This window comes from Mastigoproctus giganteus, chromosome 8 (assembly GCF_048544385.1).
Source record: "Mastigoproctus giganteus isolate SK-2022 chromosome 8, ASM4854438v1, whole genome shotgun sequence".
NCBI classification, from domain to species: Eukaryota; Metazoa; Arthropoda; class Arachnida; order Uropygi; family Thelyphonidae; genus Mastigoproctus; species Mastigoproctus giganteus.
In genome coordinates this window covers 208,079,141-208,096,655 of record NC_143582.1, presented here as the reverse complement: position 1 = coordinate 208,096,655, position 17,515 = coordinate 208,079,141, and the positions used below count along the sequence as shown (strand labels likewise).

The following is a 17,515-nucleotide window of genomic DNA, read 5'->3' as shown; positions in this document are numbered from 1 at the left end:
CCAAATGCAGTACCTTGCATTATTGTGCACTATGGCCATAGATCCTGATGCGCCTAAAAAATTCCCAAACAAACAACCTTGCATTTATCACAGTTAAACCTTAATTGCCATTTCCCAGCCCATCTGTTTAGTTTATCTAGATTCTCTCGAGGCAGCAGACCTAGATTACTTTATTATTCAGTGGCTCACATTTAGTTTTTTAAGTAATCATGTTGAAAAAAATAAGTGCTATATTCAAGTCAGTTTCATGCTTGCTTCTTTTTTTGCCTTTGGGACATACTTCATAAAATGTATTTTAATTTTTATGTTCCTATAGTTAATGTTTTAATTTTTATGTTCCTATAGTTAATGTTTTAATTTTTATGTTCCTATAGTTAAAGTTTTATTTTTTATATGTAAAATGTTATAATTGTACTTAGAGTGAAATTTTTGTATTCCTGTGGTCAATTTATTGATACTTTGCATGAAGCAAAAACAAAATTACATATGTCTTTGTTTCGATTTTCGATTTTATTGGCACAAAAGCAACTAAGGCCATGGTGTGCCAATGTCTTTGTGCACTGATTTATGAAATAATATTAGCATTGCTAATATTAGGATGACCTAGAAAGTAGGGAGATAAGAATTACATTGGTTGGTCTTTTATAGCTTGGACCTGGAAAAGTCCAGATTGTTCTTCTTCATGATGTGTTTTTTCCCATATTTTTTTTTTCCTTTAAAATTTTCTTTGTCTAGGTTTTCATCCCTAAAAATCTGGTCACCTTAGTCATGTATATTTGACCAATTATGTATTTTTTATTATTATTATTATTAGCCATATGGTGAAAGGAAGTCTGAGGCTTATGCTGCACCAGCCAAAAAAAAAAATCCCGAGTTACCCTGAGAGAGAGAGAGAGAGAGAGAGAGAGAGAGAGAGAGAGAGAGAGAGAGAGAGAGAGAGAGAGAGAGAGAGAGAGAGTGTGTGTGTCAGAAGTAGAAAGGCATCACCAAGAAAGAGAAGAATGATGATATCCAGCTCAGGACCCTGGGTGTGCCAAGCCCATACTCACCAGATGTGAGCCCCTTGGTAGCCATACTGTTTTAAAATCTGATGAACTCCAGCAAGCTACAGCATAAATTTTGTTGGAAGAACTATATATTCTTCGTAAACAAGAGTAACTAGAACTTTTATCCTGTGATATTGGCTTCATCACCACTTAAAGTAGTGTTCCGCCATGGAAACTATAAAATTTGGGCTTTTTAAATTATTTAAAAAAGACTTCATATATTTATAATAGAAAATATTATAAAATCCTTTTTTATTTCTTTTCATTCTCTCTAGACGTCAAGTGTCATATAATCCAGAAACAGGGATATGTACTTTTCATATTAAAAGCCTTACCGTAGATGATGATGGTGATTATACATGTACAGCTGTTAACTGTGCCGGAGAAGCCTCCCTTACTGTTACAATTCAGAGGGAAGTTTCAGGTAAATATATTTTGATATGTACATGTTATATCTTTATAACAAATAAAGTTAGAATAAAATTCAGTTTAAATTGGTATTCAGTCACATTTACTTGAATGTGTATTTCCTGAATAAATAGCATTCTGTCTTTCTATTCAAGTGAATTTCTGTTGCATTTATTATTTTTTATCTTTTGATAAAAATTGAAAATAAGTTTACTGATATTTATTGCTACACCATCTGATAATGTATCCTATTAACTGGTCCATGAAATATAGTTATTCGTATCTTTTATTGGTCTGAAAATTATATCATTTGCAGATATTAATAGGCAAATATCCTCATCCAAAGAAGTGACAATATCATTAATTATAAAAAAAAATAAAAAAAAAAATAGCAGACCCAATGAGGAACCATTTGGCATACCTCCATGAGTGCTAAATTGACTGGAAGTACTATAATGGGAAAATTATAATCATATTATCATTTAATGTTTTGAGAACAGTTAAGAGCGGGACCAGATAATTCCATGTGGCTTAATTTTGTGTAACAGAGCTTAAATAGGCACCAAGTCAAATGCTTTCACAGTGTCAGTGTGAATCACTTCTAATTGAATATTTGAATTAAGGTATTTTTTTTAATTCCAGGTTGAACATTAATAAAGTTGTGATGATTTATTATTCTAGTAAAACACTATGATGACACCTTTTAAAGAACTTTAAAGATTACTTTTTTGAAAGGAATCATTGAAAAAATATCTTTATTTTTATCTTTTCATTTTCAGGTCAGTTGATCTCACAAGGTACTCATAAAACTGAGCAAGTGGGTGTGCGTAAAGCAGATTTAATTACTCAGCAAAGAGTAATGGGAACATATGTACAGTCTCATGTTGAACGACACATAGATGGTGTTTACCAGCGCACAACATCATCTGACTATGATGGCGAACCTGGTAGTCCTTTGTATTATAGTGGTGCTGGAGTAAGTATATACACATTTTAAAAAATGGACAATTAAAGTTTAGAATCATATTAATTGCCTAAGATATATTTATGGAAATTATAATGCTGCTAAGTTGCTAAATGACTACAATGATTTTTGATTCCAGTTGATAACAACTGGAATGTTTCATAATGTATCTTCATTAGTTGTATTATTCAACTTTTTTGTAAAACTATGTAAACTGGATATGGTGATGAGCCTTTTAGAAAATTATAGTGGCTCTTGACATATATTCATAAATTCATTACAGCAATATCTCGCACAGTGCGCTTCATTCAGTACAGGATTCACTATAATGCTATTTATAATCTGCAACTGCAATTGATTATCAATTAATTTCATTCTTAGTCTACCTCATTACTATTTGTATTTATTATTTTTCTAACTAATCATGCATAATTATTTCTAATATAAAAACATCCTTATGATACCCATACCCACATAGTATCATTATTTTTCCCATTGAAACTATTCCTCGTTTAGTGCCAATTCAGTCAGTGCGGTAGTTTTTTTCAACGCATTAACCACACTGTGCAAGGTATTCCTGTATATACTCATCATTAGTAATAACATTTCACATGATTCGGTTTGTGTTAGTCAAAAAGTGCTATGCTTTATATAAAGAGTCATCCCCCCCTTTTTTTGGTTAAATATTAAATTAATGCTTATAGCATTAATTTAATAATGTAATTTAATCAATCATGTACTAATTTTTAATACATGATGGGTTAAAACAGAGCAGGTGCATGGGGATTCTCATTCACCATAAATCAAAATGCATATACTAGAGAATTTATGAATATTTATAATTAATTTTCCTCGATCTATGATTCTACATTTACCCTGAACATAAGATATTACATTCATCACTCTTTTTTTTTTTTTTTAAACCTAAGGATCATATAGGATGAATTTTATACACAAATTATAGAAGTTTATAATACAATCCTGAATAGGTATTGGTATTTTTTTCTTTTGGTTAAATACTTTGAACATTGCAAAAATAAAATATCAAATTATCATATTCATAATCTTAATAATTATCTTTAAAAATTTTTTAAAAAACTGCTTTTGTAACACAACTGGTTATGTCAGGTGGTTTCTACCCCAACTTTCAGAAACTTATAATTGCAACAACATTAATTTCTCATTCATTTTTTTTTTTTTTTTTTTCAGTTAAATACAGTGTGTCTCAAAAGTGACTGCATATTTTGGTGAAATCCGGTGAATTTGAGACGAATTACGTAATAGCATGAAAGAGGTTGTTTATGCATGGGTACGGCACTTCCATCATTTCTACTACCCAGGTAGTATGAATGCATCATTTATTATTATCTTAATCACCTTCACAACGAGTTGCCAAGGTATTGCACTGCTTTGAATAAGTAATGTTTCACCAGTGGAGAAGACTAATAGTTATTCTAGGCAGATACCACCACCCAGACAGCACTGTTTCAAAGCTTATTGGCTTACTCACTATTACTCACTTGTTGGCCTGTCCACCCACCGATGAATAAGCTAACAAGCTTCGAAACGGTGCTGTCTGAGTGGTGGTATCTGCCGAGAATAAGTAACATTAGTCTTCTCAACTAGTGAACAAATATTACGCTGCTTTATTCAAAGCAGTGTAATATCTTGGCAACTCATTGTGAAGGTGATCCCGATATGAATAAACGATACATTCATGCTATCTGGGTAGTAGAAATGATGGAAGTGCTGTACCCATGCATAAACAACCTCTTTCATATGCTTAGACGTTCAGTCAAGAAATATTTTTTGGTTTACTTAATAGCATGATTACAAGTTTATTTTTATACAATATCCAAGTTTGAAACAAAAAAAATTATTACATACATAGGTGAAAAACTACACTTGATATAACACCATCATCAAGAAGTTGGGGTTCAAGAAACTGCTGAAGCATATCAAGGTACACAGTTCCTGTGACTATTGCTTCTGCAAAAAAGTAAGGTCCACTAATTTTTGACTTCATCATCCCAAGCCACACTCATACTTTAGGGGAGTCTCTGCCATTCTGTGAACTCAGATGGTTTTTGCGAAGCCCAGATATGACAATTGTGGCAATCGATTTTACCACAGGTGTGAAAAGTCGCCTCATCACTGAACAAGATGTGGTCCATTAAGCTGTTTTGGATTTGATCGACAAGTTCTGTACACATTGCTGCTCGACGTGGAAAATCTTCATGCTGGTCATATAACACTTGGATGTGGGGCTTTTTCATCAGTGTCAAATGCAAAATTCTGTGAACTGTTGTCTTGGGTATGTTCAGTCTTCAAGATCCCTCCCTAACTGATAATTTTGGGTCCTCTTCGAACATTTCTCCAATTGATTCAATGCTTTCACATGCTGTCCTTGGGCATCCACATCTTTCCTCGTCATACAACCCAGTTCTTTTAAACTTATTCACCAGTGCACAAATCACATTTTCTGTAGAACTGGGACTTTGAAATCTCCTTGAAAATCTTTCCCTAATTTCACAAAACTTCATTCATTTGATGCAGGATGTTACAACAAAAATTCACTCTTGAACGTTCATCATGAATTAGGAGTCTGAAAAGAAAACATTAAAAAATTAGTAAAAATTATGATAACATCTCTAACACATTACAAATACTTATGTTATATGTAAAAAAGAATAAATATACTTGTCATAATGAAATTTATTTGAAAATCACACTGTTTCACCAAAATACGCAGTAACTTTTGGGACACCCTGTATAGTGCTATAAGCACTATAAATAATTGTTTTTAATACAGTTTTTCCCCTAAGTTTTCTTTAATATCAACTCATCCTATTTTATAATCAAAATGAGCTTTCTAATACAGGCAAGAATAAACATTTTTAATGGATATATATTTTTTTTAATCAAATACACATAGATAATGTTGTGCTCAAAAAAATCGTTATCTTTTACCCAGTGAATATTCAGCTCATTGCAGCAGTACTAGTAGTGATGGTAGTACAAATCACTTCCTCCTGACTGTCAGTTTTCTATTCACTATTTTTTCCCATACTGTCCTATTTCCTGTTAGATATTTAGCCCTAGCCAGGGTAAGTTCTCTTTTTTTCTAATGCTTACTCGACACAATTGATCCACATTCCTTACATGTCAACAAACCAAATGAGTTCATACCATCTGCAACGTGTCCAATCATTGGAGCCTGTGGATTATTCACTCCGGAGGACTTTTGCTACTTGGTTTCTTCAACAGAAACGGTTCGCAAGGGCTGACTTCCAGTGGGATCGCTGTTCATGCGACCTCCCGTTCAACGTCCTCTACCACATGACGAAGTCATTTCGGACCCTGCAATGCTATGTGATTCCGATTCGTCTTTGTGCCCCCTACACCTCCTGTAAGTTTGTCGCACTGGTAGTGAATCACCCTGTATATCAGATATAATGTGCATGAAAAATGCAAAGGTTTACAAAAAAAAAAAAAAAAAAAAAAAATTATTTGGAAGTTAATCCTAGAGCATTTTTAATTCCATGTGCCATTCACACCCTAAATCTTGTTGTAAACGAGATTTAAGGTGTGAATGCCACTGAGACTTCCTTTGAAATAGTTAATTTTTTCAGAATTGTTCAGGAATTATATGTTTTTTCTCATCATCAACCTATTGTTGGAACGTACTTCAAAAATATATAACTAATTTCACACTTAAACACTTAAACCTTTGTCTGACACCTAATGGGAAAGTAGAATAAAGACAAAAACCGCTGATAAATCAAATAGAAGAAATTTATGATGCTTTACTTGAAATCACTGAAGACAAAAATAGATATGGATACAAGGAATCATTCTAAATCAGTAGCCTTAAAAATAACATCTTATGTTTCTTTATTCAATTATAATTTGGCATGATATTTTAAATAAAATTAATCCAGTAAGTAAAATGCTCCAAAAAAGGAATTTTGATATACATGAAGCATTTGAATGTCTACAAAATATTATGAAATATTTTAAAGAAAATAGAACAGAGGAAGCATTCCAAAAAATTCTCAATTCAGCTAATAATATGGCTACTATCATTGGCACCAATGCCAAACAAAATTTCAACATTAATTTTTTCTTTCAAATTATGGACAAAACAATTTTCTTGTTAACTGAAAGGTTTACAAATATGAAAGAACATGTAGAAATATTTACGTATTAAATTAAGTGACATTGATTATAATGAGTCTGATATGGATGGTTTAGCATTATTTGAATAATTATGTTTAAATTTATTTTAAAGACAGTATTACTCTATTTGAAGTATTGCAATATATTTTTAAAAATGATTTTTACAGATACTTTTTGAAATGTAGCAGTTGTATTAAGAATTTTTTTAACTTTACTAGTTTCAGTTGCCTCAGGTGAATGGAGTTTTTAAAAATTAAAATTAATCAAAAATTATTTACGATAGACATTGTGTCAAAAACAAATATCTAATTTGGCAATAATTTCAATAGAAAATGATCTTTTGGAACAAATAAACATAAATGAAATAATTAATAAATTTGCATTTCTTAAAGCAAGAAAATATAAATTTGTATAATTTTTTTTTTAACATTATAATTTTCCTTTTATTTTATTATTATGGTAGAGTGCGATTACTGTGATTTAGAATTTAAAGTTTATTTCCAGAATTTCAGAATGATTTTGTTATTTTTTTTTGCTGTTTCATTATATTATATGTGAGATATGTTGTAATTTTTTTCTTTTTAAATAAATAAATAATAATTATTTAATTTTTTTAATCTAAATATTTTGGGGCGGCAAATTTGATTTCGCTTACTCGTGGCACATAGGGTTGCAGCAGCCCTAGGTAAAAGCACCCCTTTGTTCCCCTCACCAATTTCGTTGCTAGTTTCTGGGGGGTTCGAGCCCGTGACCACCAAATACGGAGGATGCAGAAAGGTCAGGGAATGCCCACTGCATATCCCCGGAGCAATATGGCCTCAGTTGCTAATGCTCCTAAAAATCAAATAACAACAACAACAACAAGCTAGTCTCTGGACTTCTTCTGGCAGCACTACATCCTTCCTAAACTGAGACCTCCAGACCTGTATGCAGTACTCAAGATGTGGCCTGATCATCGCCTTATACAATGGGTTAATTGTATTCCTGTATATCATTGGAAAAACCCCATGAGCTCTCCTGGCAGCTTGTCTGCAATGCTCAGAGAACTTTGTATCCAACTGCACAATTACCCCCAGATCTTTTACATTTTCCACTACCCCCAAGTGTAATACCACACAGTTGGTATGTTACTCTGGGATTACTGTTACCCATATGCAGTACTTCACATTTGTCAATGTTAAACTTCAATTGCCATTTCTCAGCCCATCTGCCTAAATTTTGTACATTCTTGTGCAGTAGCATACTGTCATTCCTGTCATTAACCACCCTGCCAACCTTTGTATCATCTAAAAACTCGGGCATTAAGACTGATATGCCTTAATCAATATCATTGATAAATATAGAAAACAACAATAGGCCCAACAACAAATACTGGAGGTCTCCACTAATAATATTAGTACACAAAGAGGAATGTCCATTGATTGCCACTCTCTGTCTTCTCCCACTCAACCATCCTTTTATCCAATTATCCATAGCAGTAACTTTCCCATAATGCTGCAGTGCTCCAGTTTGTACAGCAGTCTTATATGTGCAATAGGATATGATATCACATTATTTTTTGCATCCAGTTCCTTTATAACCACATTGTAGTATTCAATGAAATTGGTCAGACAAGATTTCCCCTTAACGAAGAAATGCTGTGTTTGAAGTACAATTACAGCCTTGTCTATATGATCCTGAATTACTTCTTTTACCATTGACTCCATTATTTTCCCTGGAAGAAGTTAAACTAACAGGTCTGTAATTACTCATGTTACCCTTTGACCCCCCCTTTGTGAATTGGGGATACATTTGCACATCTCCAGTCCACACAGACCTTCCCTGAATCCAAGGATGCTCTTATAATTATGGCTAAGGGTTTGCTTACTTCCTTTGCTGCTTCCTTTAATATAATCGGATTGATTCCATCCAGCCCAGGTGCCTTTCTTATGTTTAGCTTCAACAAATTCTCTTCCACTTTCTTCTCAGTTATTATAAAATCCTTTAGCTCTCTATTAGAGCTTGATAAATGTCTGGCATCCCCTTCCCTAAAGAATTCCTCATGTGTGAATTTAGATGCAAAATACCCATTCAGTCTGTCAGCTATCTGAGCAGGATCATCAACAGTCGAACCAGTGGACCAATTTGATTCATCCCCTTCCTTCTAGTGCTTACACGAGTAAAGGATTCTTTGCTGGCTTCTTTGCATCCTTTGCCCAAGAGTTCTCGTAATCTTCCTTTGCTTGCCTAACCACCTTTGTGATTTGATTACAGTCTAGTTTATATCTACTATAGGCTTCTGTGTTGCCTGTTGATTGTATATGTATCCTATGCATTTTTTCTCTTCTGCCACAAATCTCATCCATTCATCTGACATATATTTAAGCTTATATCTTGAAGAATATTTTTAGTTGGTATGAAAAGCTTGGTAATTTCTATGATTAATTCTTTGAGTGCTTCCCATTAAAATGCATAGGGTCCAAAGAGTGATGACCTACTTGGAGGAGTATTCAACATGATCTGATATTGTGTTATGCATACTAAAATATTATCAAATTCAAATATCAAAAGATTAGTTAGCTCTTGGGTGAGAATTATTCAGCTTTTCCCAATGTTTTTCAAAAAAGTGATAAAATATAATGATTGAGTAGGGATTTCAATATGTATGCATATTGCAATGACAGTTGTATGATAGTAAGGGTTCTTCAACCAACAGTAATAGCTGGACATAACAACCACACTGTGCACTTAGCACCAGTGCCCCTTCACAGTGTTGAATCCCCCCTCTCCAAACAGAGAGAAATAATCATAATAATAATCCAGACATAAAATACCTTTTGTACAATAATTAAACATAAAACAAAGAGTAGCTAATTTTTGTAGAAGATACATCAGCCAAGTCAGCAAACAGGGGAGCAATATATTGTTTATGAATGCTGAAACAGAATCTAGCACATTGAAGCAGCAGGCAAAAATTGTAAATAGTTGCATGGGACCTGACAGGTCCTTTTCATGTATAATTCCAAGTAAACAATAATTTTTCATTTCCAAAACTGCTCAAATAAAAGGTTTCACTATATTTATGAAAATATTGAAAGTTTTAGCCATTTGCATTACACCAACAATTAATGTTCAACAGTTATTTTGGAGAAGGAGACCTGCTGGACCCATATGACAACTTCCAGGTTAAATAGCATAATATAGGAATTACATTAATTAGTTATACTAAAATTTTAGATTAGCAAAATCTTATAGATTTCTCAATTTTTTAAAATTTACTTTGATGTCATTATATATTGAATTTTTGGTTTTTATTAATTGATTCATTGTGATTACAATATTTAAAAGTAATAGGGAATATTTTTCTCTATAATTCTTCTTAAATTTTTCTCATAGGGATTCCGTGTAGACACATTCGAATACCGTTTATTACGAGAAATTGAATTCCGAGAAACTGCAACCAGAAGGCAAGCTGGTGAGCCACCACCAGAACCTGAAGCACCTTTAGACAAAACACAACCTCCAAGTGCTCCTCAAATTCAAACACGTCCCCGAAATAGTAAATTGCTTGAAGGTTCTGATGCTACATTCCAAGCCAAGATCTCTGGAAACCCTCGACCAAGGGTATGTTAATTTTAACTGTAATTTTTATTTGTATTGCTACACATTTGTAATTTTTTTTGCTGTTACCATTTAAAATGCGGTTATACCACAGTTTAAATATAGATTAATTCAGTTTATGATTAAGTGATGTAGTTGGTTCCCATCTGATTTGTATAGGTATCTGAATGTGAACAGCATTCAGATGAGACTGTAAGTTTATAAATTTAGCATCCCATCAAGAACATATTATCAGTCTTCTCACTGAAAAAGATGAAGCTGCAATTTCTATTTCTTTTTTTTTATTCTACTTTTTAATATTTTAGATAGGATTATGTGTTTTTTAAATGCATCAAAAATTACATTTTTATTAAATGTAATTTTTAATGATTTTTGAGAGACTGTTATGTCAGTGGATCATCTTTCTGCTTGAGATTATAGTAAATATCTGAACCAGTTTCTGAGGACTAGGTTTTTCACCCAAGCCAGGATTTTTTTTTCTTTATTTACTAATCACCTAAATTTACAAGAAAAGATTAAGCCAAGTCCAAACTATACCCAACTCATCATTAAAAATTGGAGCAGTGCACTGGCATCCTTTTATGCTTCAATTTATCTCCTATGATAACACTGCCAAATTCTTTGATAATCAATTGGTAAACCCTGACTGTGTGCCATAATTTATTTTTTCATCACAGAAGCTTTACTGGTTATCTGAAACATGACAGAAGTTTATATCAGTGTGATTAGCCAACTAATGGAGTCTTCTTCTTCTTTGCCTTTTCCCACATTATATGGGGTTGGCATTCAATGTTCCCAATTCACATTTTACATCCTCTTCTTCTCCTCTAGTTGGATTAACTTATTAACCGGAACATCTATTGGTTTTGGCATAGTTTTTACGACCGAATGCCCTTCCTGACGTCAACCATCACCATTTATCCGGGCTTGGGATTTAAGCTGCCAATCTACTAAATCTGCTGCAGCCATATCAATGGAGTAGCTCTTATTCAGTGATGAAGCTTCCTCGTGATGTCATAATTTAATAATTTTATGCAATTTATGCCGAATTTCTAGTCACCTTTAGCCAACTAACGGAGTAATTCAGTTAATAATACAGAATAAAATTTTTTATTACTTACCAAATAAATTTTAGTCTATTATAATTAGAAAATAATCTAAAATAACTTTTAGTCAGTTATAATTATTCCTGAATATACAGTATATATTTTTTGAAGATGTCGAATAACAATTTTTGAAATATTTTAAATAGAAATTGAAGGCACATAACTTTAGTTGCTTTAGTTTTTGTCACAGTCTAAATAATTAGTACAAGCTCTTGACTGCTCATTATCTTCTTTCTGTTGTAAAATCAGTAAAAATTTCAAGATTTAAAATTTTTATTTTAGAATTGTTAATTGTAAAAGTTAAAAATGCTCTCTAAATTTCTTTCTGGAATTCTTGAATTCTTTCCAGAAGAGAATCTTAAAAATGATTTAAGTGATTTCAAAATAGGCTTGAGTTAAATAATGATAGAAATGTTTTCTATCATTATTTAAAATGTTTTCTATCATTCTTATATTTTCTCTTTCTTGTTATTTTTATTTTCTCATTAAAACCTAATATTTTCCTTTAATTGCAGATAACATGGTTTAAGAATGGACAAAAAATTATTCCTTCCCAGCGATATAAAATCTCCTATGTAGATAATGTTGCAATACTTCATATCCATATGGCCTTACCAGAAGATGCTGGGTATTATACTCTGTTAGTAGAGAACAGTTCAGGTCGTGTTGCTTGTTCTGCTCATCTTGTTATAGAAGCCGTTGGTGTTATTAGTGATACTAGGTATACAAGTGTACAGAGGATGGAAACAGCAGCCACACAGAAAGGGTAAAATATTTAAAAGTTAATTTTTAAAATTACACATTAGAACAATAGATATAGTTTACTTTATATAAGTGCTAAAACAGATTATTAAGAAGTTAAATTTCAAGTAAAGGTTTGAATATTTTTTCTTATGAATTGCAATGTGATGTATAATCATCCAAATTTTCTTAAACTTCTGTTACAATTGCTTAAGAAGCCAACGTATTTTTTTATTGCTATAACTAGCTCATCATTATAGCTCAGGTGAGCTCATTGGCTTCCAGAGTTATGATTTTGATGAATTCTTGTTGTGATTCTGTTATAATGATTTCTTGTCATGATTTTGCAATATTTCTCTGTTATTATAACATGAATTAGTAGCTGTTAGCATAAACTTGTCTTTCACTCATAAATTTGTCTATGAGTGAACACAATTTCATTCAAATAGGCTTGAATTTGTGTTTTATAAACAGACAAGTAACAGTTACAAGCTTTGTGAAAGATAAGGCAACAGTTCATTTTCTTTCAGTGTCATTGATCTTTTTTGCTATGAGGCTATTTCAATGAGTTTCCTCAGTGTGCACTTCAGATAATCAGCATTTCTAAGAGAAATCTGTTCTAAGAAAAGTAAAGTATTTAATGATTCTCTGCTCCAAGATGACTGCTTCAGTGATTATTATTACTTCATTGGTTTTAGGCATCTTTGTTATTTCTCGTTATATGTGTACATGAGCTGTTTTACATGTACACATATAAAGAGGCTGATAAACCTAGAATACTCACAGGAAGAAATTGCTATTTCCTCCACCTGATATCAGTTAACTACAACTGTGATTGAAGAGATCTTTAAAAATTCCTCTAGTCTCTGATGGGATTCAAACCCAAGCTTTACAGTAGAATGACATGTGGCAAACCACTCTACTGTCATGAAAGATCTAGTGAGCCAAATTGTTAGTGGGTTGTTGGGCAATGGGGTGCCTGGTGCTGATAATCATCAAAACAGCCATTTGGGAAGGGGCAGGCAACACATTTTTGGCTGATGTTATATAAGCTTGATTTTTTGCATCATTTGCCATTACAACTACATTACAAATAAGTAGTATTATACTTATCCTAGGAGAATTGTTGATAATTTACAATGCAGAGAGGTAATTAATTATGATTACTTTCAAAATGTGAGAGATTCTTGCCAATGAAAGAACATTTGTCTATTTTTTTCATAAATGGTAATTGTATAAGTTTGAACATATTGAGATCACAGGGAAGATCTTTAGTTGGATTGCAGGGTGCATGTAATGCAAGAGGCAGAGAGTTGTGATTAATGGTTATCATCAGATTGAGTTAATGTAAGAAGTGGGGTCTCCAAGTATCGGTCATGTTGTTTCCAATTTTCTTAAATGACTTTGACAAATGGATTCAGGGCATGATGTCAAAATTTACAGATGATGTCAAGATTGGGAGGGTAATTGATGAGTAGTAGCAAGCAATACTTCTTCATGCTGACTTAGATTGACTTCAGAGATGAACAGAGAAGTGGCAGCAGCTATGTTTTAATGCAGAAAATGCAAGTTCTTACACTTGAGAAATAGTAACCCCAAAATAATTTATACACTTGGTGGAGTTTAATTTAAAAAAGTAGATGGAGAATGGAATTTGGGGGTTATAATATAGACTGACATGAAGTTCTCCATGCAGTAGAGAGAGAGGCAGCAAGGAGGGACCATGGTGTCCTATCAGTGGTTTATTGAACATTTGATTGGAGAGATAGGGAGGGCATAATCCCAGTGTACAAGGCAATTGTAAGATCATACTTGGAATGCCTAATATGGAATCAACACCTAAAAAAGACATCAAGCTTCTTGAAAGGTCCAAAGAGGCCTCACCAGGCAACATACATGGTGAGGTCAACAAAAGGGCATCCATATTAGGAAAGACTTCTAATATGTGGGTCACAAAGCTTGATGAGTAGGTTGTAAACAATTCCAGAATAGGGACCATAAATTCAAATTATGGGCAAAGAAATTTAGGCTTGATTGCAGAAGGTTTTCTTTTTTAGCCAGTGAGTTATTAATTACCGGAATAAATTGCCTCCATGGGTAGTTGAGGCTGATAACTTGTGAAATTTCAAAGGTGAGCTGGATAGATATCCACATGAGGAGAGAAACAAGTAGGTAGTTTGTTTATTTATTATTAGTTTTTCTTTCTTTTTTTTTTTTTTTGACTGGTACAGCAAAAGACAGGGGCTTCCTTGCACATATAGCTAATACTAATATATATCTTGTATTTGCTTTATTTAAAAAAGATGCAAGGCTTTTCTTTGAAATAATAATATATCAAGACTGAAATACTGTATTAAAACTGTTTCTTATTTAAAAATAATAATAATTTTAAATTTGACTTTCAAACATTTTAATATTGTGTTAAAGTCATTTCTGATATTGCTCTCTAAGGTTTTAATATTTCTAGTAATTTGTTTTTCTAAGAAAACTTTTGCATCTTAAATATACATGGTATACCAAAAATGCATTATCAGGAATTAAATTGGAAGAGCAAGAACACATTTAAGTAGAAATAATAATTTAAAAATTAAAGTTTTCTCTTTAATTTTTAAATTCAGAAAGATGCATTTTCACTTAGTTAGGTCATAGAGATTGAAATGCTTCAAAACTTTGACATCAGTGAGCTATAATACTAAGAATGGAATTGTTCCATTCTTTGCAGTGTTATAATTCTTATGCATATATTGAGAATACTTTGTAAATAGGTATAGGTTTTATAAAGTGAAACAAAGTGAACAGGACTAGCATGAGAATAATATTTGGACCAAACAAACAAAGCATAATCCATCTATCTTACCTTTCCTCTTTCTTTTTTTGTTTAGTGGTGGATGGTCATTGCGCAATTAGCCCAACAGATATATCTTTAAATTCAACAGGATAAAAAAAAATCCTTACTTTGTTAATTTTACCTTTTAATTTACTAACAGTTCACTAATCTTTTCAATGTTCCAAAATAATTACTTACCTCACATTACTCTATTAGTAGTGCATGAAATTGTATTACCGTATGGAGCTGTGTATATCAAAACATTACAGCTTATTTTTATGAACACTGTATACTGTGGGACCATAACTTATATATTTTACTAGCTGTAAATTAATATTATGTAATTTGAAAATGAAATGCACAAGGCATAATTCTTATGGGTTTTAGTAATTAACTATATAGTATCGTTGTAAATACACCATAGTTAACCCAAATTTGAACTACGTAAGTATTGTAGAAGGCATCGTTTTAATTGTATCTCATATTGTGGTTGCCTTCACAGCGAGATAGCGGTATTACACTACTTCAAATAAATAAAGCTTCTCTAGTAGAGAAGACCACTGTTATTTATTTTCAGAGGATACCACCACCCATTGGTGGTGGTGGTATCCTCTGGAAGTAGTGCAATACCGCTATCTCGTTGTGAAGGCAACCACAATATGAGATACAATTAAAACGATGCCTTCTACACTACTTACGTAATTCAAATTTATGGGTTAACTATGGTGTATTTACACCGATACTATTAATTAATATTATTATATGGTGCTGTAAAGAAGCACCATATCATAATGTTAATTTAATGCTTTCACTATCAATGGCATCATATAGTGGCCTTGAATTTAATCCTGCCATGCTGCAGACACTAATTGGTGCTTTATATATAATCATTGTTTAACATTTATATATAAAGTTTTACCATGGTTGAGTAAAATTCTTGTTTCATTTTCTAGTTAAATATATAGAAAATCAATTTATCATTTGCAGTTAGAATATTATTTTTTTAAATTTATCATGTTTACAAGAAAAATGGATGCTGAAAGCTGTTGACATTAAAAACTATAATTAAGTGATGCTTGTGTAAACCGGATGCCTTTGATATGAAAATTCCACTTATAATAAATTCTTTTAGATTTGCTGCAACATATCAATTCTACTTACTGCCAAATAGCAATCTCATCCTCAGCCTACTCTAGTGCCTCATCTGTATGCTTACTCCAAACAAATATTTATTTATTTTCTCAGGGGAATGTAAGGGAGCTTGTCCTTTCAGTTTGTCCCTGCTACTAATCTTCTGACACTGTCAGATAGGAACTGCAAGTTTCCTGTTACTAATCAAGAATTGAACTGGAGCATTGTTATTGTTATTATTTGGTTTTTAGGAGCATTAGCAACTAAGGCCATATTGCTCCAGGGATATGCGGTGGTCATTCCCTGACCTTTCCACATCCTCTGTATTTGGTGGTCACGGGCCGAACCCTGGTCTAATCAAGAAGCGTGTGCTACATACTGTTGCTCTTGCCCACCTGGCAACAGAGGTGCCCAAACTGGAGCAGGAAGATGCCAAAGAAAATCTCTGGGGAGCTCACCAAATTTATTGGTATGCTTTCTTACAGATCTAATGCTAATGCTAATCTATACAAAAATGCTTTTATTTTTTAGAGGAATCTTTTCTTTCCAGCGTGATCCTCCTATTAATTTTCCGACAATAGCAGTTGGCATCCATCAGACTTTTTCTGCTAATCCACCACCAACTCAAGTGCATGATACAGCATCATTGGCCAAACGATGTTGACATATTCAGGAATATATTGGCACCGTACATATATTACGTAATTCACTCGACAGTGTAAAAACCTATATTCTTACATAGGACAGTACAGATATCAGCAGATATTTCTAACATGATTACACATTTCTAACATTTTCTGTCAGTTTATTTTATTCTCCCATCTTTATCAAATAAACTGACAGAAAAACATAACAGTATTGTTTTATTTTCTAAAACTAAGGATTACACATTCTTCTTCATCTTCAATATACGTTTGCATATAAGACTTAAACACAGATGCCTGAGAGAATCAGATATACACAAATAGGAAAGGAACTCTAGACCAGTGTCACGCTCTGTGACTTGATATCGCTATTGTCTAGTTCCAAGGTAATATGGATTTGGGTTGAGGATATCACTGCAGAAGTGCAGTAATATCCTCAACTTACTGCAGAGGTTTATCCATAAGGGGCAATGATGCAATCTAGTTGCCCTTCGCTGGAACGAGTACAGAGAAGGGCAACTAGATTGGTGAATGGGACAAAGGGGTTCTCTTACGAAGAAAGGCTTAAGTTTTGCAAATTACAGTGTCTGGAAACTAGGCACCAGCGGGGTGATCTGATAGAGGTGTACAAAGCCTTGAATGGTTTGAGCATGCTCAATGCTGATGGGATTCTTCCTCTAGCTCAGAAAAATCACCTGAGAGGGCATAAATTCAAATTGAGGAAAGACAGATGTAGGATAGATGTGCGGAAATTTGCCTTTAGCCAGCGGGTGGTTGGTGGGTGGAACAGACTTCCATCCCTTGTCGTGGAAGTTGATAGCCTAAATAAGTTTAAGGCTCAGCTGGACAGGTATTTCGAATGAACAGAG

The 17,515-nt window shown here is 33.0% G+C and overlaps 1 protein-coding gene across 1 annotated transcript in view; it reads left to right on the top strand.

The window, feature by feature from the left end:
- Positions 1-17,515, top strand: part of LOC150082232 (uncharacterized) — a 1,008,282-nt gene that overhangs the window by 388,414 nt on the left and 602,353 nt on the right. The window contains exons 41-44 of the mRNA XM_090379191.1: positions 1,322-1,470; positions 2,234-2,430; positions 9,973-10,200; positions 11,819-12,069. Of these exons, the coding sequence (XP_090235317.1) occupies positions 1,322-1,470; positions 2,234-2,430; positions 9,973-10,200; positions 11,819-12,069 (825 nt within the window). The remainder of the gene's footprint in view (positions 1-1,321; positions 1,471-2,233; positions 2,431-9,972; positions 10,201-11,818; positions 12,070-17,515) is intronic.